Raw genomic sequence first — 18,253 nt, 5'->3', positions numbered from 1 at the left:
TGATGCAGCTGCAAAAAAGGCTAATATTCTGGGGAGTATTAACAGAAGAAGTGTCATATCTAAGACACAGGAGGTATTTGTTCTGCTCTACTTGGTAAGGCTGCAGCTGGAGTAGTGTGTCCAGTTCTAGGCACCACACTTTAGAAAAGATGTGGACAAACTGGAGACAGTCCAGAGGAGAGCAACAAAAATGAGAAAAGGTTTAAAAAAGCTGACCTGAGGAAAGGTAAAAAACCTGGGAATGTTACGTCTTAAATAAAGAAGGCTGAGGGAGGAACCTGATAGTCTTCAAAAATGGTAAAGGGCTGTTCTAAAGAGGACTGTGATCAATTGTTCTCATGTCCACTGAAAGTAGGCAAGAAGTAATTGGCTTAATCTGCAACAAAGGAGATTTAGGTTAGATATTAGGAAAAACTTTCTAACTATAAAAGGTAGTTAAGTACTGGACCATGTTACCAAGGGAGGCTGAATCCCTGTTGTTGGAGGTTTTAAGAAAAGATTAGACAAACACCTGTCAATGATGATCTAGGGTATACTTGGTCCTGACTCCATGCAGGGGACTGGACTAGATGACCTCTCAAGGTCCCTTCCAGCCCTCCATTTCCATGATTCATGCTGCTATTTTAGGGTAGGTGACTATTACTCACCCCTTTCACCCATAAGATATCTGAGAGCTTGCAGAAGGTCACCTCCGGGACAGCTGGGAATAGAACCCATGTGTGGAAAACATGGGAAATGTCTATTATTTTTAGAAAATTGTGTGTGACTTCATTTACCCACTTGTACTGCTACCTACTTAGTTCCAGGGGATTAAGTTCTTTCCAGAGACCCTAACAATGGTACTGGTCCATTGTTAGGCCTTGTCTACACTACGAGAGTACTTCGATTTTAGTTAATTCGACTATGTGGAATCGATATTACTAAGTCGAACGTGTGTGTCCACACTAAGGACAGTAATTCGACTTTGTGAGACTTTGTGAGTCCACACTAACAGGGCAAGCGTCGACATTGGAAGCGGTGCACTGTGGGCAGCTATCCCACAGTTCCCGCAGTCCCCGCTGCCCATTGGAATTCTGGGTCGAGCCCCAAATGCCTTCTGGGTAAAAAAATGTGTCGAGGGTGCTTTTGGGCGCCTGTCGTCATCCGTCCGTCACTCACGCCCTCCCTCCCTCCCTCCCTGAAAGCGCCGGTGGGAAATCAGTTCGCGCGCTTTTCTGATTACTGACAGCGCGGACGCCACAGCAGTGCGAGCATGGATCCCGCTGCGACCATCGCTGCAGTTGTGGCAGTTCTCAACGCCTCGCAGCTTCTCCTCCACCTGTACCAGAGGCAGCTGCAGATCAATCATGAGAGGAGGCTACGGCACCACCGTGACGGCATGAAGTCGGACACTAGCTCCGACCTCTCTGAGAACATGAGACCCAGCGCCCAGGACATCTCGCTGTCACTGGGTCTTGTTGATACTGTTGAACGGCGATTCTGGGCCCGTGAAACAAGCACAGAATGGTGGGACCACATAGTGCTGCAGGTCTGGGATGAATCCCAGTGGCTGCGCAACTTTCGCATGCGGAAGGGGACTTTCCTCGAACTGTGTGAGTTGCTGTCCCCTGCCCTGAAGCGAAAGGACACCCGGATGCGGGCAGCCCTGACTGTCCAGAAGCGAGTGGCCATAGCCCTCTGGAAGCTCGCAACGCCAGACAGCTACCGGTCCGTCGCTAACCACTTTGGTGTGGGCAAGTCTACCGTGGGGGTTGCTGTTATGCAAGTAGCCAGGGCAATCGTCAAGCTACTGCTATCTAAGGTAGTGACCCTGGGAAACGTGGAGCTCATCAGAGATGGCTTTGCCGAGATGGGATTCCCAAACTGCGGTGGGGCTATAGATGGGACTCACATCCCTATCCTGGCACCGGACCAACAGGCCAGCCAGTACATCAACAGAAAGGGGTACTTTTCCATGGTGCTGCAAGCACTGGTGGACCATCGGGGACGTTTTACCAATATCTACGTTGGATGGCCTGGCAAGGTTCATGACGCTAGGGTGTTCAGGAACTCTGGTCTGTATAGACGGCTGCAGGAAGGTCTTTACTTCCCGGACCACAAAGTAACTGTTGGGGATGTGGAGACGCCTACAGTCATCCTCGGGGACCCTGCATACCCGCTAATGCCCTGGCTCATGAAGCCCTACACTGGCGCACTGGACTCAGGGAAAGAACTATTCAACTACCGGCTCAGCAAGTGCAGAATGGTGGTGGAGTGTGCTTTTGGCCGTCTCAAGGGGAGATGGAGAAGCCTACTCACTCGCTGTGATCTCAGCGAGACCAATATCCCCATTGTGATAGCTGCTTGCTGTGTGCTCCACAATTTGTGTGAGAGCAAGGGGGAGACCTTTATGGCGGGGTGGGAGCTTGAGGCAAATAGCCTGGCTTCTGATTACGTCCAGCCAGACAGCCGGGCGATTAGAAGATCCCAGCGGGACGCGCTGTGCATCAGGGAGGCTTTGAAAGCCAGGTTCCTGACTGAGCAGGGTCTCCAGTGACTGTTCACTTTGTGGACACAGATACTGAACCTGCCCCCGTTTCTTTACCCAGTTACTGTTGACTATCCTTCCAAGTTACATACCCCCTTCCCCACCTTCCCAACAAATAAAATCTGTTCCGTTTTGTTACTGAACAAGGTTCTCTTTCTTACTGTTTTCGCGGGAATGTTTTAAACCGGGGACGCAGACTGTGGCGGGGGGCTGGTTTATTGTTTTGATGCAAATGATGCTTCTAAACTCCGGGAATGACAGGCTCCGCAGTGCTGGATTGGTTGTTTCAACGCAGCCTGCCAGCAGTCCTGGGCGGGACTGCATGTATGTGTCGGCCAAGTGACTTTCTGGCAGGGGGCGGAGGGTAACAGATCCCCTGCTGCGTGGCTCTGTGATCCAGGATAAGGACCGCGGCAGAAGATCTGTAACTGCCCTCCCCCGCCACAAAGTCACAGATCAACCCCCTCGCACCCCAGAACATGAAAACCGCCTCCCAGACTGACCAGGGTAACTGGTGACTGTACTGTGTATGTGTCCTGATGCTGGACCTGCCCCCGCCTCTGTAGCCTGCTACAGGTGACTGTCCTGTCCAAGTAACAAACCCCTTCCCCCCCTTCAGACAGAATCCCCTCTAAAAGACACTCTCGGAAACAGTACTTAACAGAAACAGATGTTTTATTATGAACCGCACATGAAAAGGGGGGGAGGAAACTTGGACGTGGGCTATTGTGAGATGGGTAGGAAAGGGCTTTTCAAACTTTGGAACGAGAGCCTTCCATTGCTGCAGCAGTGTGCAGGGGCCGACTGAAAGTTTTAACGGCCCTTGCCGCCCCTCCTTCTTTGGACTTTTGGTGAGGGGGGTGTGGGACTTGGTGGCGGGGGAGGGCGGTTAGAGATAGACAGCAGCAGGGCTCTGTCCTCCTGCCTCCGGTCTTGCAGAACATCCACTAGGCGCCGGAGCGTCTCCGTTTGCTCCCTCATTAGTCCAAGCAGGGTTCGAGTAGCCTGCTGGTCCTCCTGGCGCCACCTCTCCTCCCGTTCCATGACTGCTCTGTGCATTTGTGACAAGTTCTCCCTCCACTGTGTCGTCTGGGCTGCCTGCTCTCGTGAGCACTCCATAAGTTCATAAAACATGTCTTCACGCGTCTTTCTCTTCCTTCTCCTAATCTGCGCTAGCCTCTGGGAGTGTGATGCCAGGCTGGGTTGGGAGACAGTCGCAGATGTGTCTGTGGGAATGGGAAAAAGGGAGTAAATTCCTGAGACAGATAAATGAAGTTGCTAACAAAGAACATAGTCTTTCTCTGTGAACAACACCATGCACTGGACCTTTCACATGCGCACACAGGACAAGGTCGAATTTTCGGCCCTCGCCTTCAGTGCCTGGGGTCTTGCAGTTGCGATCAGAGAAGCGTGGCAGGACACCTCTACTTTTGTTGCAGGAAAACATGGTAAGCCGTAGACTTGTGGCAGCTTAAAAATGTAATAGTAGCACTGGGCTCCTTTCGCACTGAATGCAAGGCCACTCTCTGCTGGCAGCAATCAGGGAAGCATGAGCTCTGCCCCTGTCCCACCACCTCGCGGCTGTCCCCGGGAAAGATCACTGTATGCTGCCCCTCTGCCGCCTCCACCGCGTGGCTGTAAAGCAGTCCCAATACTAACATTCCCCTCCCTAATTTAAAGCAGGGCGTCATGTGCGATATAACTCTAATGAGGATCTCGGAGAGCGAGAGGGGAAGAATGCTTCGGGAGACCATGCAGAGGCCAGGGCCGTATGCCGCCATGCTGTGCCGTGCCATGATCCCAGACTACTTACTGGACTCATGGCGTGGGAACGTGTGTTACCACGGTGGACCAGTTATGTTAAAATTACATGTTTAGATGTTTAAAGCACTCACTGCTTGATCCTTCCCCTGATTCGGTGTCCGGGGTAACGGCTGTGGATGGTTGGTAGGGGATCTCGGTAAGGGTGATGAAGAGCTCCTGGCTGTCGGGGAAATCAGTGGTGCAAGCGCTGTCGACTGCCTCGTCCTCCTCATCTCCTTCCTCATCTTCCCCGTCCGCTAACATTTCCGACGAGGAACCGGCCGTGGACAGTATCCCATCCTCTGAGTCCACGGTCACTGGTGGGGTAGTGGTGGCGGCCGCACCTAGGATGGAATGCAGTGCCTCGTAGAAACGTGATGTGTGGGGCTGGGATCCGGAGCGTCGGTTTGCCTCTTTGGTTTTTTGGTAGCCTTGTCTCAGCTCCTTGATTTTCACGCGGCACTGCGTTGCATCCCGGCTGTATCCTCTCTCTGCCATGGCTTTAGAGATCTTCTCGTAGATCTTTGCATTCCTTCTTTTGGAGCGCAGCTCTGAAAGCACGGACTCATCGCCCCACACAGCGATGAGATCCAAGACTTCCCGATCAGTCCATGCTGGGGCCCTCTTTCTATTAGATTGCACGGCCATCTCTGCTGGAGAGCTCTGCATCGTTGCCAGTGCTGCTGAGCTCTCCACGCTGTCCAAACAGAAAATGAGATTCAAACTGCCCAGACAGGAAAAGGAATTCAAATTTTCCCGGGGCTTTTCCTGTGTGGCTGGTCAGAGCATCCGAGCTCGAAGTGCTGTCCAGAGCGTCAACAGAGTGGTGCACTGTGGGATAGCTCCCGGAGCTATTACCGTCGATTTCCATCCACACCTAGCCTAATTCGATATTGCCATGTCGAATTTAGCGCTACTCCTCTCGTTTTCGAGGAGTACAGAAGTCGAATTTAAGACAGCTCTATGTCGAATTAAATAGCTTCGTGGTGTGGACGGGTGCGGGGTTAATTCGATGTAACGGCGCTAAATTCGATATAAACTCCTAGTGTAGACCAGGCCTTAGATGCAAATGATAGAAACGTCAATAATATAGCAGAACTGTTTAATAAATATTCCTGTTCTGTATTTGGGTGGAAAAACAGCTGATATAGTTATATCATATGATAATACTCTTTCCATTCCACTAGCATCTCAGGAGGAACTTAAACAGCAGCTACTAAAGTTAGACATTTTAAAATAATCAGATCTGGATAATTCGCATCCAAGAGTTGTAAAAGAGCTGGCTGAGGAGTTCACTGGACCAATAATGTTCATTTTCAGTAAGTCTTGGAACACTGGGGAAACGTCAGAAAACTGGAAGAAAACAAATGTTGTGCCAGTATTTGAAAAGGGTAAATGGGATGACCCAAGTGATTATAGGCCTGTCAGTTTGACATGGATCCCAGGCAAGATAATGAAGCGGCTGATATGGGACTCGGTTAATAAGGAATTTCAGGAGGGTAATATAATTAATACCAATCAACATGGGTTTATGGAAAATAGATACTGTCTAACTTGATATCACTTTTAGATGAGATTAGAAGTTTTATTGATAAAAATAACAGAGTTAGTGCAATATACTTGGACTTCTATAATGTGTTTGACTTGGTACCACAAGACATTTTGATTAAAAAACTAGAACAGTATAAAATTAACATGGCACACGTTAAATAGATTAAAAGCTTGCTAACTGATAGGTCTCAAACAATATAACTGTAAACAAGGAATCACTATTGAGCAGGTGGTCCTCTAGGGATTGGTTCTTGGTCCTATGCTATTTAACATTTTCATCAGTGACCTGGAATAAACATAAAATCATCACTGGAAAAGTTTGTAGATATCACAAAAATTGGGAGAGTGGTAAATAATGAAGAGGACAGGTCACTCATAGAGAGCAATTTGGATCACTTGGTAAACTGGGCACAAGCAAACAATGTGTGTTTTAATAGGCTAAATGTAAATGTATACACCTAGGAACAAAGAGTGAGGGTCATACTTACAGGATGGGGGACTCTATACTGTACCGGGAAGCAGTGACTCTGAAAAAAGATTTGGGGGGCGTGATGGATAATCAGCTGAACGTGAGCTCACAATGCAATTCTGTGGCCAACAAAAGCTAATGCAATCCTTGAATGCTATAAAGGGGTTGGCCACCACCCGATCTCCCCCTCATCGCCTGAGGTTGCCCTCCAGCTCCCTGCCTCTGTTTTCCCCCTCTTTAGGGCTCCTTAACCAAACTCAAGATAGTCCAAAGGAAATTAAAACATTTCCATCTGGGGTCCAATTTATTCAGTTCTCAGGTATACACTGGTCCTCCAGGCACCAGTTCAGTGCCTCCCCCCCTAGCTGGGGGGTTCCCAGCTCTTTTCCCCAGAGCTGGGCATAGTTCAGTCTCTGCAAGAGCCAATGTTGTTCCCTGCAGCTGCTGTTTCCTCAAGCCAGCTACAGATTCTCAGGTTTCTGTTTCCTGAGCATCTCCCAGCTTACTGCAGCCAGCTGCTGCTCTCACACAGGTGTACCTCCTTTAGTAATCAGGGTTGGCTAGCCCCAGGCTCTCCAGGCATTAAGGGGTGAGCCACTTTGTTACAGATACATAAAAAAAGAATCCTGAGTGGGAGTAAAGAGGTTATTTTACCTCTATTTGGAACTGGTGTGACTGCTGCTGGAATACTGTGTCCAATTCTGGTGTCCACAATTCGAGAAGGATGTTGATAAGTTGGAGAGGGTTTGGAGAAGAGCCATGAGACTGATTAATGGATTAGAAAACATGCCTTATGGCGAAAGACTCAAGGTGCTCAGTCTATTTAGATTAACAAAGAGAAGGTTAATGGGTGACTTGATTACAATCTAAGTCAGAGCCTCATAAGCAGACTAAGCAATTGCTTAGGGCCCTCAGCAGCTCAAGGGGGTCTCTTATTCAGTTTTTATTATAAGAACATGCTCATTTTAGAATGGGGAAGACAAAAATATTCCTGCTTGGGGCCCCCAATGGGACAGCACTGCCAATAAGTACTCACAAGGGGAACAAATATTTACTAATGAGCTAGTCAGTCTAGGAGAGAAAAATAAACAACATGATCCAATGGCTCAAAATTGAAGCTAGACAAATTCAGACTGGAAATATGGCATAATTTTTTTAAAACAGAGTAATTAACCATTGGAACAAGGGTCACGGTGGATTCTCCATCACTGAAAATTTTTTCAAGATTGGATTTTTTTCTAAAAGATCTGCTTTGGGAATTATTTTGGGGAAGTTCTACGGCCTGAGTTATGCAGGAGATCAGACTACATGATAGTCCCTTCTGGTCTTTGAATCTATGAAAAAAACCAATTATCAACCTGTACTGTTACTGTTGTTCTTAGAGATGAGATGCAGACATACATTCCACATAGGTGTGCACCCACTCTCCACTGGTTATGTAAGGGTAGCGTCGGCCAGACCCCCTCAGTTCCTTCAAATGTCAAGAGTATAAAGGCTGGTGTAGAGGCGACAGAGAGTGGGTTGTGGAATACACATCTTCATCACATCTCAAAGAACAGTTACAATATAGGCAAGTAAATGTTTTCCTTCTTTGAGTAGATGCAGCTATGTTCTATGTAGGCAGCTCACAAGCAGCACTCTTGGATGACTTTACAGATGGAGCGCTGTTTCTTAATGTACCGAGAACAAGCAACTTGGGTAGGGATCCCTCTTAGGAATGGCCCCCACACCCGATGGCCAATGCTTGAGCCTTGGTTAGGGCATCACACAGGGAAGCCAACTACTCTAACTCTAAACTAAACCTAAGATACTTCTAACTATTATCTAGAGGAAAACAAAAAACTCAACTTTCAGTCTGTTTTCTGAGAGGTGAAAACACCTCACTGAGCTCCAATGCTAGCCGCAGGTGGTGAGAAGGAGCTGAGAAGGTTGGGGTGGTGGCACCCTTATACTGCCAGGGGAGGAAGTAGGACCACAGGGTACGGCTAGGCAAAGTTCTCTGGCTTCAGAGCGTGTACACACACACACACACACACACACACAACACATCTGCATCTTCTCGATGAACTCTCCTTCTATTAAGGAAACAGAGCGGGCACCTGAATGTCTGGCTTGGAATGAGACAGTCGTTAAAGACTAACAAGTCAGCAGAATGACAGAACAAAGGAGTAGCTGCAACATAGATGAAGCCAGTTCTCTTCATATCCCCGGAGGAGGAGGAGGAGGAGAAAATCCCCAAAAGGGGAACGAAGGAGCCAAGGTCTTACTGCTAACATTTAAAACCCCTGAGGCTGAGAAATTTGAGAGAGAGGAACAAAGACTTTTTTTTGAGAGACATGGAACCTTTTTCACTGCTGGACTGGCTGAGCTGAAGGATGGTGGCTTCAGGGGTCTGAAAGAAGACTATGTTCTGGAGGAGAAAGGGAGAGGAAGGATCCTGGACTCCTTTGAAGACTCTGACCACATCCCAAAGAATGCTCAAGAGCGGTGAGGAAAGTGAAGCAGGAAATGGCATACTGGTGTTTATTATTTTTCAGGGATCTGCATAGCTCTTGTGCAGTCTAAAGTAAGAACATAAGAACATAAGAAAGGCCGTACTGGGTCAGACCAAAGGTCCATCTAGCCCAGTATCTGTCTACCGACAGTGGCCAATGCCAGGTGCCCCAGAGGGAGTGAACCTAACAGGCAATGATCAAGTGATCTCTCTCCTGCCATCCATCTCCATCCTCTGACGAACAGAGGCTAGGGACACCATTCTTACCCATCCTGGCTAATAGCCATTTATGGACTTAGCCACCATGAATTTATCCAGTCCCCTTTTAAACATTGTTATAGTCCTAGCCTTCACAACCTCCTCAGGTAAGGAGTTCCACAAGTTGACTGTGCGCTGCGTGAAGAAGAACTTCCTTTTATTTGTTTTAAACCTGCTGCCTATTAATTTCATTTGGTGACCCCTAGTTCTTGTATTATGGGAATAAGTAAATAACTTTTCCTTATCCACTTTCTCAACATCACTCATGATTTTATATACCTCTATCATGTCCCCCCTTAGTCTTCTCTTTTCCAAACTGAAGAGTCCTAGCCTCTTTAATCTTTCCTCATATGGGACCCTCTCTAAACCCTTAATCATTTTAGTTGCTCTTTTCTGAACCTTTTCTAGTGCTAGAATATCTTTTTTGAGGTGAGGAGACCACATCTGTACACAGTATTCGAGATGTGGGCGAACCATGGATTTATATAAGGGCAATAATATATTCTCAGTCTTATTCTCTATCCCCTTTTTAATGATTCCTAACATCCTGTTTGCTTTTTTGACCGCCTCTGCACACTGCGTGGACATCTTTAGAGAACTATCCACGATGACGCCAAGATCTTTTTCCTGACTCGTTGTAGCTAAATTAGCCCCCATCATGTTGTATGTATAGTTGGGGTTATTTTTTCCAATGTGCATTACTTTACATTTATCCACATTAAATTTCATTTGCCATTTTGTTGCCCAATCACTTAGTTTTGTGAGATCTTTTTGAAGTTCTTCACAATCTGCTTTGGTCTTAACTATCTTGAGTAGTTTAGTATCATCTGCAAACTTTGCCACCTCACTGTTTACCCCTTTCTCCAGATCATTTATGAATAAATTGAATAGGATAGGTCCTAGGACTGACCCTTGGGGAACACCACTAGTTACCCCTCTCCATTCTGAGAATTTACCATTAATTCCTACCCTTTGTTCCCTGTCCTTTAGCCAGTTCTCAATCCATGAAAGGACCTTCCCTTTTATCCCATGACAGCTTAATTTACGTAAGAGCCTTTGGTGAGGGACCTTGTCAAAGGCTTTCTGGAAATCTAAGTACACTATGTCCACCGGATCCCCCTTGTCCACATGTTTGTTGACCCCTTCAAAGAACTCTAATAGATTAGTAAGACACGACTTCCCTTTACAGAAACCATGTTGACTATTGCTCAAGAGTTTATGTTTTTCTATGTGTCTGACAATTTTGTTCTTTACTATTGTTTCAACTAATTTGCCCGGTACCGACGTTAGACTTACCGGTCTGTAATTGCCGGGATCACCCCTAGAGCCCTTTTTAAATATTGGCGTTACATTAGCTAACTTCCAGTCATTGGGTACCGAAGCCGATTTAAAGGACAGGTTACAAACCTTAGTTAATAGTTCCGCAACTTCACATTTGAGTTCTTTCAGAACTCTTGGGTGAATGCCATCTGGTCCCGGTGACTTGTTAATGTTGAGTTTATCAATTAATTCCAAAACCTCCTCTAGTGATACTTCAATCTGTGACAGTTCCTCAGATTTGTCACCTACAAAAGCCAGCTCAGGTTTGGGAATCTCCCTAACATCCTCAGCCGTGAAGACTGAAGCAAAGAATCCATTTAGTTTCTCCGCAATGACTTTATCATCTTTAAGCGCTCCTTTTGTATTTTCATCGTCAAGGGGCCCCACTGGTTGTTTAGCAGGCTTCCTGCTTCTGATGTACTTAAAAAACATTTTGTTATTACCTTTGGAGTTTTTGGCTAGCCGTTCTTCAAACTCCTCTTTGGCTTTTCTTATTACACTCTTGCACTTAAGTTGGCAGTGTTTGTGCTCCTTTCTATTTGCCTCACTAGGATTTGACTTCCACTTTTTAAAGGAAGTCTTTTTATCTCTCACTGCTTCTTTTACATGGTTGTTAAGCCACGGTGGCTCTTTTTTAGTTCTTTTACTGTTTTTCTTAATTTGGGGTATACATTGAAGTTGAGCCTCTATTATGGTGTCTTTAAAAAGGGCCCACGCAACTTGCAGGGATTTCACTTTAGTCACTGTACCTTTTAACTTTTGTCTAACTAACCCCCTCATTTTTGTATAGTTCCCCCTTTTGAAATTAAAGGCCACAGTGTTGGGCAGTTGAGGTGTTCTTCCCACCACAGAGATGTTGAATGCTATTGTATTATGGTCACTATTTCCAAGCGGTCCCGCTATAGTTACCTCTTGGACCAGCTCCTGCGCTCCACTCAGGATTAAATCTAGAGTCGCCTCTCCCCTTGTGGGTTCCCGTACCAGCTGCTCCATGAAGCAGTCATTTAAAGTATCGAGAAATTTTATCTCTGCATTTCGTCCTGAAGTGAAATGTTCCCAGTCAATATGGGGATAATTGAAATCCCCCACTATTATTGGGTTCTTAATTTTGATAGCCTCTCTAATTTCCCTTAGCATTTCATCATCACTATTACTGTCCTGGTCAGGTGGTCGATAATAGATCCCTAATGTTATATTTTTACTAGAGCATGAAATTTCTATCCATAGAGACTCTATGGAACCTGTGGATTCGCTTAAGATTTTTACTTCATTTGAATCTACACTTTCTTTAACATATAGTGCCACTCCTCCCCCTGCACGGCCTGTTCTGTCCTTCCGATATATTTTGTACCCCGGAATGATTGTGTCCCATTGATTGCTCTCAGTCCACCAGGTTTCTGTGATGCCTATTATATCTATATCCTCCTTTATCACAAGGCACTCTAGTTCACCCATCTTATTATTTAGACTTCTGGCATTTGTGTACAAGCACTTTAAAAACTTGTCCCTGTTTATTAGCCTGCCTTTTTCTGATGTGCCAGATTCTTTTTTATGTGGCTGTTTATCATCTGATCCGGCCCTTACATTATACTTTTCAGTCCTCTGCTCCTGACTATAACCTGGAGATTCTCTATCATCAGACTCTCCCCTAAGAGAAGTCTGTGTCCGATCCACACGCTCCTCTGCAGCAGTCGGCTTTCCCCCATCTCCTAGTTTAAAAATTGCTCTACAACCTTTTTAATGTTTAGTGCCAGCAGTCTGGTTCCACTTTGGTTTAGGTGGAGCCCATCTCTCCTGTATAGGCTCCTCCCATCCCAGAAGTTTCCCCAGTTCCTAATGAACGTGAACCCCTCCTCTCTACACCATCGTCTCATCCACGCATTGAGACTCTGAAGCTCTGCCTGCCTACCTGGCCCTGCGCGTGGAACTGGGAGCATTTCTGAAAATGCCACCATAGAGGTCCTGGATTTCAGTCTCTTCCCTAGCAGCCTAAATTTGGCTTCCAGGACATCTCTCCTACCCTTCCCTATGTCATTGGTACCTACATGTACCACGACCACCGGCTCCTCCCCAGCACTACACATAAGTCTATCTAGATGCCTCGAGAGATCCGCAACCTTCGCACCAGGCAGGCAAGTCACCATACGGTTCTCCCGGTCATCACAGACCCAGCTATCTACATTTCTAATAATCGAATCTCCCATTACTAACACCTGCCTTTTCCTAGAAACTGGAGTTCCCTCCCCCGGAGAGGCAACCTCAGTGCGAGAGGCAACCCCAGAACCATCTGGAAGGAGGGTCCCAACTACGGGAAAGTTTCCCTCTGCTCCCATTGACTGCTCTACTTCCCTGGGCCCTTCTTCCTCCTTAACAGCACAGGTGCTGTCTAAGCGGAGGTGGGACAATTCTACAGTGTCCCGGAAAGCCTCATCAACATACCTCTCTGCCTCTCTCAGCTCCTCCAGTTCCGCCACCCTGGCCTCCAAAGTCCGTACATGGTCTCTGAGGGCCAGGAGCTCCTTGCACCGACTGCACACATACGCCACCCGCCCACAGGGCAGGTAATCATACATGCAACAGTCGGTGCAATAAACTGGATAGCCCCCACTCTGCTGCTGGGCTTCTGCCTGCATTGTATCCTAGTTAGTGAAAGGGTGGTTTACAGAAGGGAGTTTTGGAATGTGGTTTGGTTTATAGGTTTTAGGGGGGGGCCACGGGGATGGGGTTACGGCTGGCGAGGGACTCCCACTCCCTTCCCACTCCCCTTCTAAACTCCCTTGCGAAACTCCCTGTTAGCAGCCCCTGGTCGCAAAGCTCCCTGGTCGCTTGTGCATGGCTTTATAAAGCCCTGGCCTGAGTGAATGCCCCGCCCACTGATTAAGGCTCAGCCAATTACCAGAGGCTTCGAGCTTTCAAACCTGCCTCCAACTGCCAGCCAGAGCACACGGTCCCTCAAACAACCAAACAAACAAACACAAGCTCAGCACACAGCAAGTAACCCCCAAACACAAACAAACAAACACACACTACATAAATTGTTTTAGATATCCTTCTCCAAAGTCTGTGTCTACTGGCTTCACTGCCACATGTCCCTGAAGGGATAAACTATAAACCAGTGTGCGCATAAGAGGAGTAAGGCTTTGCTTAAGCCACTGGGAGATCTGGAGGGTTCAGCTGTGGGGTCCCACTTCTAAAAAAGGATACCTGACAGAGTCTGGGACCAGGAAGCATTCCAGAGGCAAGAGCCAGACATAATGGCGGAAGCCTACTGTGACTCACGGAAGCTTGAAAGTACACAGGCCCAATGTGTGGGTTCAAACACACCAGCCTAGTGAGTGTTCAGCAAAGGGTTGCTTGACCAGGGCTGTGACACCAGGTCTCAGAGATCCAAATTTCAGCGACTTTTCCACACAAGTCTTTCAGGAGGAACACGGCAAATTACATGCTTCTGTAACCTACACTAATATTGCATGATCCTGTGTCACCCTCTAGGAGCTGGACCACATATAGGAATGTACGACGTGATACTGCTTTGATACTAAGAGACATGGCTCCTTTGCTCAAATAATATAGGGCCATACTTCATCCACAGGTCCCAGGTTCAGTTCCCTGCAGATGACCCAAACAGAGTCATTGTTACATCTGCCTATTCTGTCTGTAAGCACTAGGCCACAGTCTGATCCCAGAGCTGGGCAGAGAAACCAAGAATTCTGACGGCCATTGTTCCACAGCTGTCTCTCAAATATTTATGTCATGTATATTTGTGTAAAGTAACTAGCAGTGTGCATGTCATGCCTCCTGGTATTGGCTAGTCCACAGAGAACAACAGCATCCTTTCTGCCTCCCTGCTTATTCCTATAGCTGACACTGAAGATATCTATGTTCTATGGCAGAGGTTCTCAAACTGTGGTCCGCGGATAGTTCCTTCTAAAGGTGCACACCTGGGTGGCCGCACACAAGAAAATGAAGGGCCACCCACCCAATTAGTGGAGCCGCGCAGGCGTGGCTCCACTTATTAGGTACCTGGACCCTGGAGAAGATGCACATGTAAGGTGAGGTGGTGGCCTTGGGGGGAATAAGGGGTAGGTGGGAGGGGGCAGTGGGGTGAAAGAGGGGATGGGGGGAATTTGGGATGTGCAGGGCTGCGGCGGCCAGAGAAAGAGGTGACTTTCCCCAGCTCCAGGGTCGGAGCTGCTGGGGAGAGACCCCCCACCTTCCCAGCCCCAGCTCGGGGGCTGCCGTGGCAGGGGAGAGAAGGCGCATCCATCACTTTAGAAAGGTAAGACTGCTGATATTAAAATAAGAGTTGTGTGCTTTTATTTGTAGAACAAAAAAAAAGGTTAATTATTATTAAGTGTTTTTTATATAGTGCTTTTATCCAAAGCGCTTTACAATAGTTAGCTAATGGTACAAACAACATTTGGAAAGATCATTAAGTGGTCCGCCGAGACCCTCAGCAATTTTCAAGTGGTACACGGAAAAAAAAGTTTGAGAACCACTGTCCTATGGATCAGAAGGTTGTACATTCAAACCCTGCTGATGATGATTCGTGTGGAGTGAAAACATATACAACCGTAAAGTTAGCATAAGAACCTTGGAGTAATAATTGGAACTATTTTATACTGCAAAACACTGCATCTAGAAGTGAATTGAATGTTGTGTTAATATTTATTTTATTGTTTGTATTTTGGTTAAGAGGAGCTGCTCCGTTAAGGGGGTGTGGCAGACAGAGAAGCTTGAAGGAAATTTTGCCCGTGTTTCCAGAGATTGGAAGAGGCTGCCTGCATAAGCTACGGAAAGGTAAGAACTTGATCTAAGATGCAAACTTTTCTGGAAAGCAGCCTCATTCTCACAGGTGCAATGTTAGTATTTAATAGCGATTGTATTCCTCAGAGTATTACTAATAAACTATAGAATCTCTCATTTGTAGGTTACCGGTTTGGATCCTACCCAGCTCAGAAGGGATTAAAAATTGTTCCCATCTGATGGATGTTTGGAAGCCCCTGCATGAGTATGGCAAGTCCCAGTTCCTAATATCACCATTACGCTTTGAACTAGATTGATCCCTTGCAGGGCCTGGTTCTTACTAAGTGTTTGTACCTACCACAATGGGGTCCCGAACTAAGTGGGGTCCTCCAGCTAAAGCTCCTGCAGGGGGGGCCAGTCACCTTGCTATACATTTGTGAGACTTGGCAAGACTAATGTCACATGCACACAGGAGTCTGGGCATGGGAAGTTCAAAATCAATCAATCTATCAAAGGACAGACCAAAAAAACCACGCCTTAAAAAAAAATGCAAGTCTCAATTTCAGGGTCAATCTCAGTTTTCTGGGGACAGACATGTTATTTTTGTATGTGTGGGATTGGCAATGGTGCAATTGGTTGTAAGCAGGGCTAGGTCACTGTGGGAAGGTCAAATGTCCTTTGTAATCCTGCGCTATTATACTGCTTGTTGTGTATGAAGTCTTTCACTTGTGGTTATCATTAAAAAACCAACAAGAAGGGAGCAGAGAAAGAGGGCCAACTACACAGCACAGATAACACCATCTACCCACTAAGTTGCGGAGCAGCGCTGCTAACAGCCCACTGATTCAACATGGAACTAAGAAACAGAAAATAAAATTGTAGATGTGAAAGCAGTCACTGTAGAGCATGCAAAAGTCATGTTCACTGTGATCTAGAATGGGTTATATGGTTTGTTTGGGCTACAGCCTTCTGTACAATACAATGGCAGCCAGGGTATTTTGCAATTCTGCTTCTCTGTTGCTGCATTTGCTTCCTGTTTCCATTTGGAGTACCCAATCTGTATCAACATTTAAAACAATAAAGAAGAAACCAGTTTGTTGGACCTTTCAACTACTATTAGTTCCTGATAAATCTGCAATGTTTAAAGGGACACTGTCATTAAAAAAAATAAACAATAAAATTACACTTTTATCTCAAACACTGAAAGAAATTAGAGGGGAAAACATCTTTTCCCTTTTCATTTGTGTACATAGGGCTTGTCTACACTGGCACTTTACAGCGCTGCAACTTACTCGCTCAGGGGTGTGAAAAAACACCCCACTGAGTGCAGCAAATTTCAGCGCTTCAAAGCGCCAGTGTAGACAGTGCACCAGTGCTGGTAGCTATGCCCCTCATGGAGGTGGGTTTTTTAGAGCGCTGGGAGAGCTCTCCCCCAGTGCTCTGCCACGACAGCGCTTTAACGTTGCCAGTGTAGACTAGCCCTTAGTGAAAATGACAATATACAAAGTGTGGTTGAATGCACAATTTGCTCTGATTGTGTGGGTCTTTCCAACAGCAACATTGGAGAGAAACTATTTTTAACTCAAACCACAAGGAGTCTGGTGGCACCTTAAAGACTAACAGATTTATTTGGGCATAAGCTTTCGTGGGTAAAAACCTCACTTCTTTGGATGCATTTTAACTCATTTTCTGAAATCAACTGGACAGGCATATGTGTTCTTTCTGGTTTAGTACCTCAGCTGATTGTGCCCCTGTGTTTGTTTTGATGTGGTGGACCCAAAGAAGAAATGCAACCACAGCTATCATCAGAAAACCAAAGCAATTAAAATGTTTGATTTTTAAATAATGGTCTCACCTTTGCTTAGGATCCTTCTTCAGCAAACCTGACAGAAGAGATTTTGCTTCAGGTGACAAAGTGCGTGGAAACCTAATCTCCTCCATGAGGATAAGTTCAAAGAGCTTCTCATGGTCCTGATTGTAGAAAGGGAGCCGGCCACACATCATTTCATACATTACGACTCCTAAGCCCCACCAGTCCACTGCACGACCATAGTCATTATCTTCCAGCACCTGCAGAAACGTAGAGAACAGCTTTAGTACGTATTCCTATGCTGTGAACATGCAGGGAATTCAAGTGACAGGACTTATACTATTATATTCATTTTCATGCATTTCACAACTCTGCAGGCACAGCATATTTGCTGCAGCTGAGAGAGCAGGTCCCGTTGCAGACAACGGACACTAATGCACACCAATGATTTATCAACAGGGAACGCTCTAGGCAAGCAAGAGGGAAAGAAGGCTAGAGAGAGATGGCACTCCCCCCCCACACACACATTACTTCCATGATATGCATAACCTTCTAATGCCTAGAGGCTGAGAACCCAAGTCTGTTCTCAGATTACAAAACCAGCTGTTAAATCCTAACTTATTCATTAGAAACCATTCCAAATGGGGCCCCATTTTAAAAACAGGATGCCATTTGGGGAGCAGGAGAGGACTGATTAACCTGTTGCTCCAAAGCTACAATCATATCTGTTCCCTCTCCATGTCAACTTGTACATTTTCTTTATTCTCACCAGAAAAGCTATGCTGCAACCCATGAAAAACTGCTTGCAAGTTTTAGAAGAATTGCTGATCTGAATTAAACTGTAAGGACCAAAGATTCAAAATAGCTCAGTTCTCTTTTGCACTTCTGGCCTTTATGTTGCCCTAAATGGGAGCCATGTGCTTTTGAAAATCTGGCCCTAAATCTTTTCAATTTGCAGTCCCTTTACTATACACACACAGATGTTCAGGAAAAAAAACTGTCTCTCTCTCAGTGGAGAAAATCTACTATTACAATTTTCTTTTACTTAATTGTATCCCCAGGTTTGGGTTGGGTTACATGATATCTGATAGCTTTACTCTCCTTACAGTTCTGCACTTTACTGCTTATCACTGGTACGAGGTAAAAGCACTGTTTGTTCATTCTTTAGTGCCGTGCAGTGTCAGTGCCTACCCAGTTTACAGAACTGCACTTCAGAACCATTTATGCTCAGAAATAAAAGTCTTCATTGGGAATCCGGACCAAAGAGCCAACGGA

The 18,253-nt window shown here is 46.1% G+C and overlaps 1 protein-coding gene across 1 annotated transcript in view; it reads right to left on the bottom strand.

The window, feature by feature from the left end:
- AKT1 (AKT serine/threonine kinase 1) overlaps window positions 1-18,253 on the bottom strand; it is a 56,472-nt gene that overhangs the window by 17,994 nt on the left and 20,225 nt on the right. The window contains exon 8 of the mRNA XM_065404502.1: window positions 17,024-17,238. Coding sequence (XP_065260574.1) covers window positions 17,024-17,238 — 215 coding nt within the window. The remainder of the gene's footprint in view (window positions 1-17,023; window positions 17,239-18,253) is intronic.

The sequence above is a fragment of the Emys orbicularis genome, chromosome 4 (assembly GCF_028017835.1).
Source record: "Emys orbicularis isolate rEmyOrb1 chromosome 4, rEmyOrb1.hap1, whole genome shotgun sequence".
NCBI classification, from domain to species: Eukaryota; Metazoa; Chordata; order Testudines; family Emydidae; genus Emys; species Emys orbicularis.
Note: the sequence above shows the minus strand (reverse complement) of the source record. Positions and strands in the feature narration are given on the sequence as shown.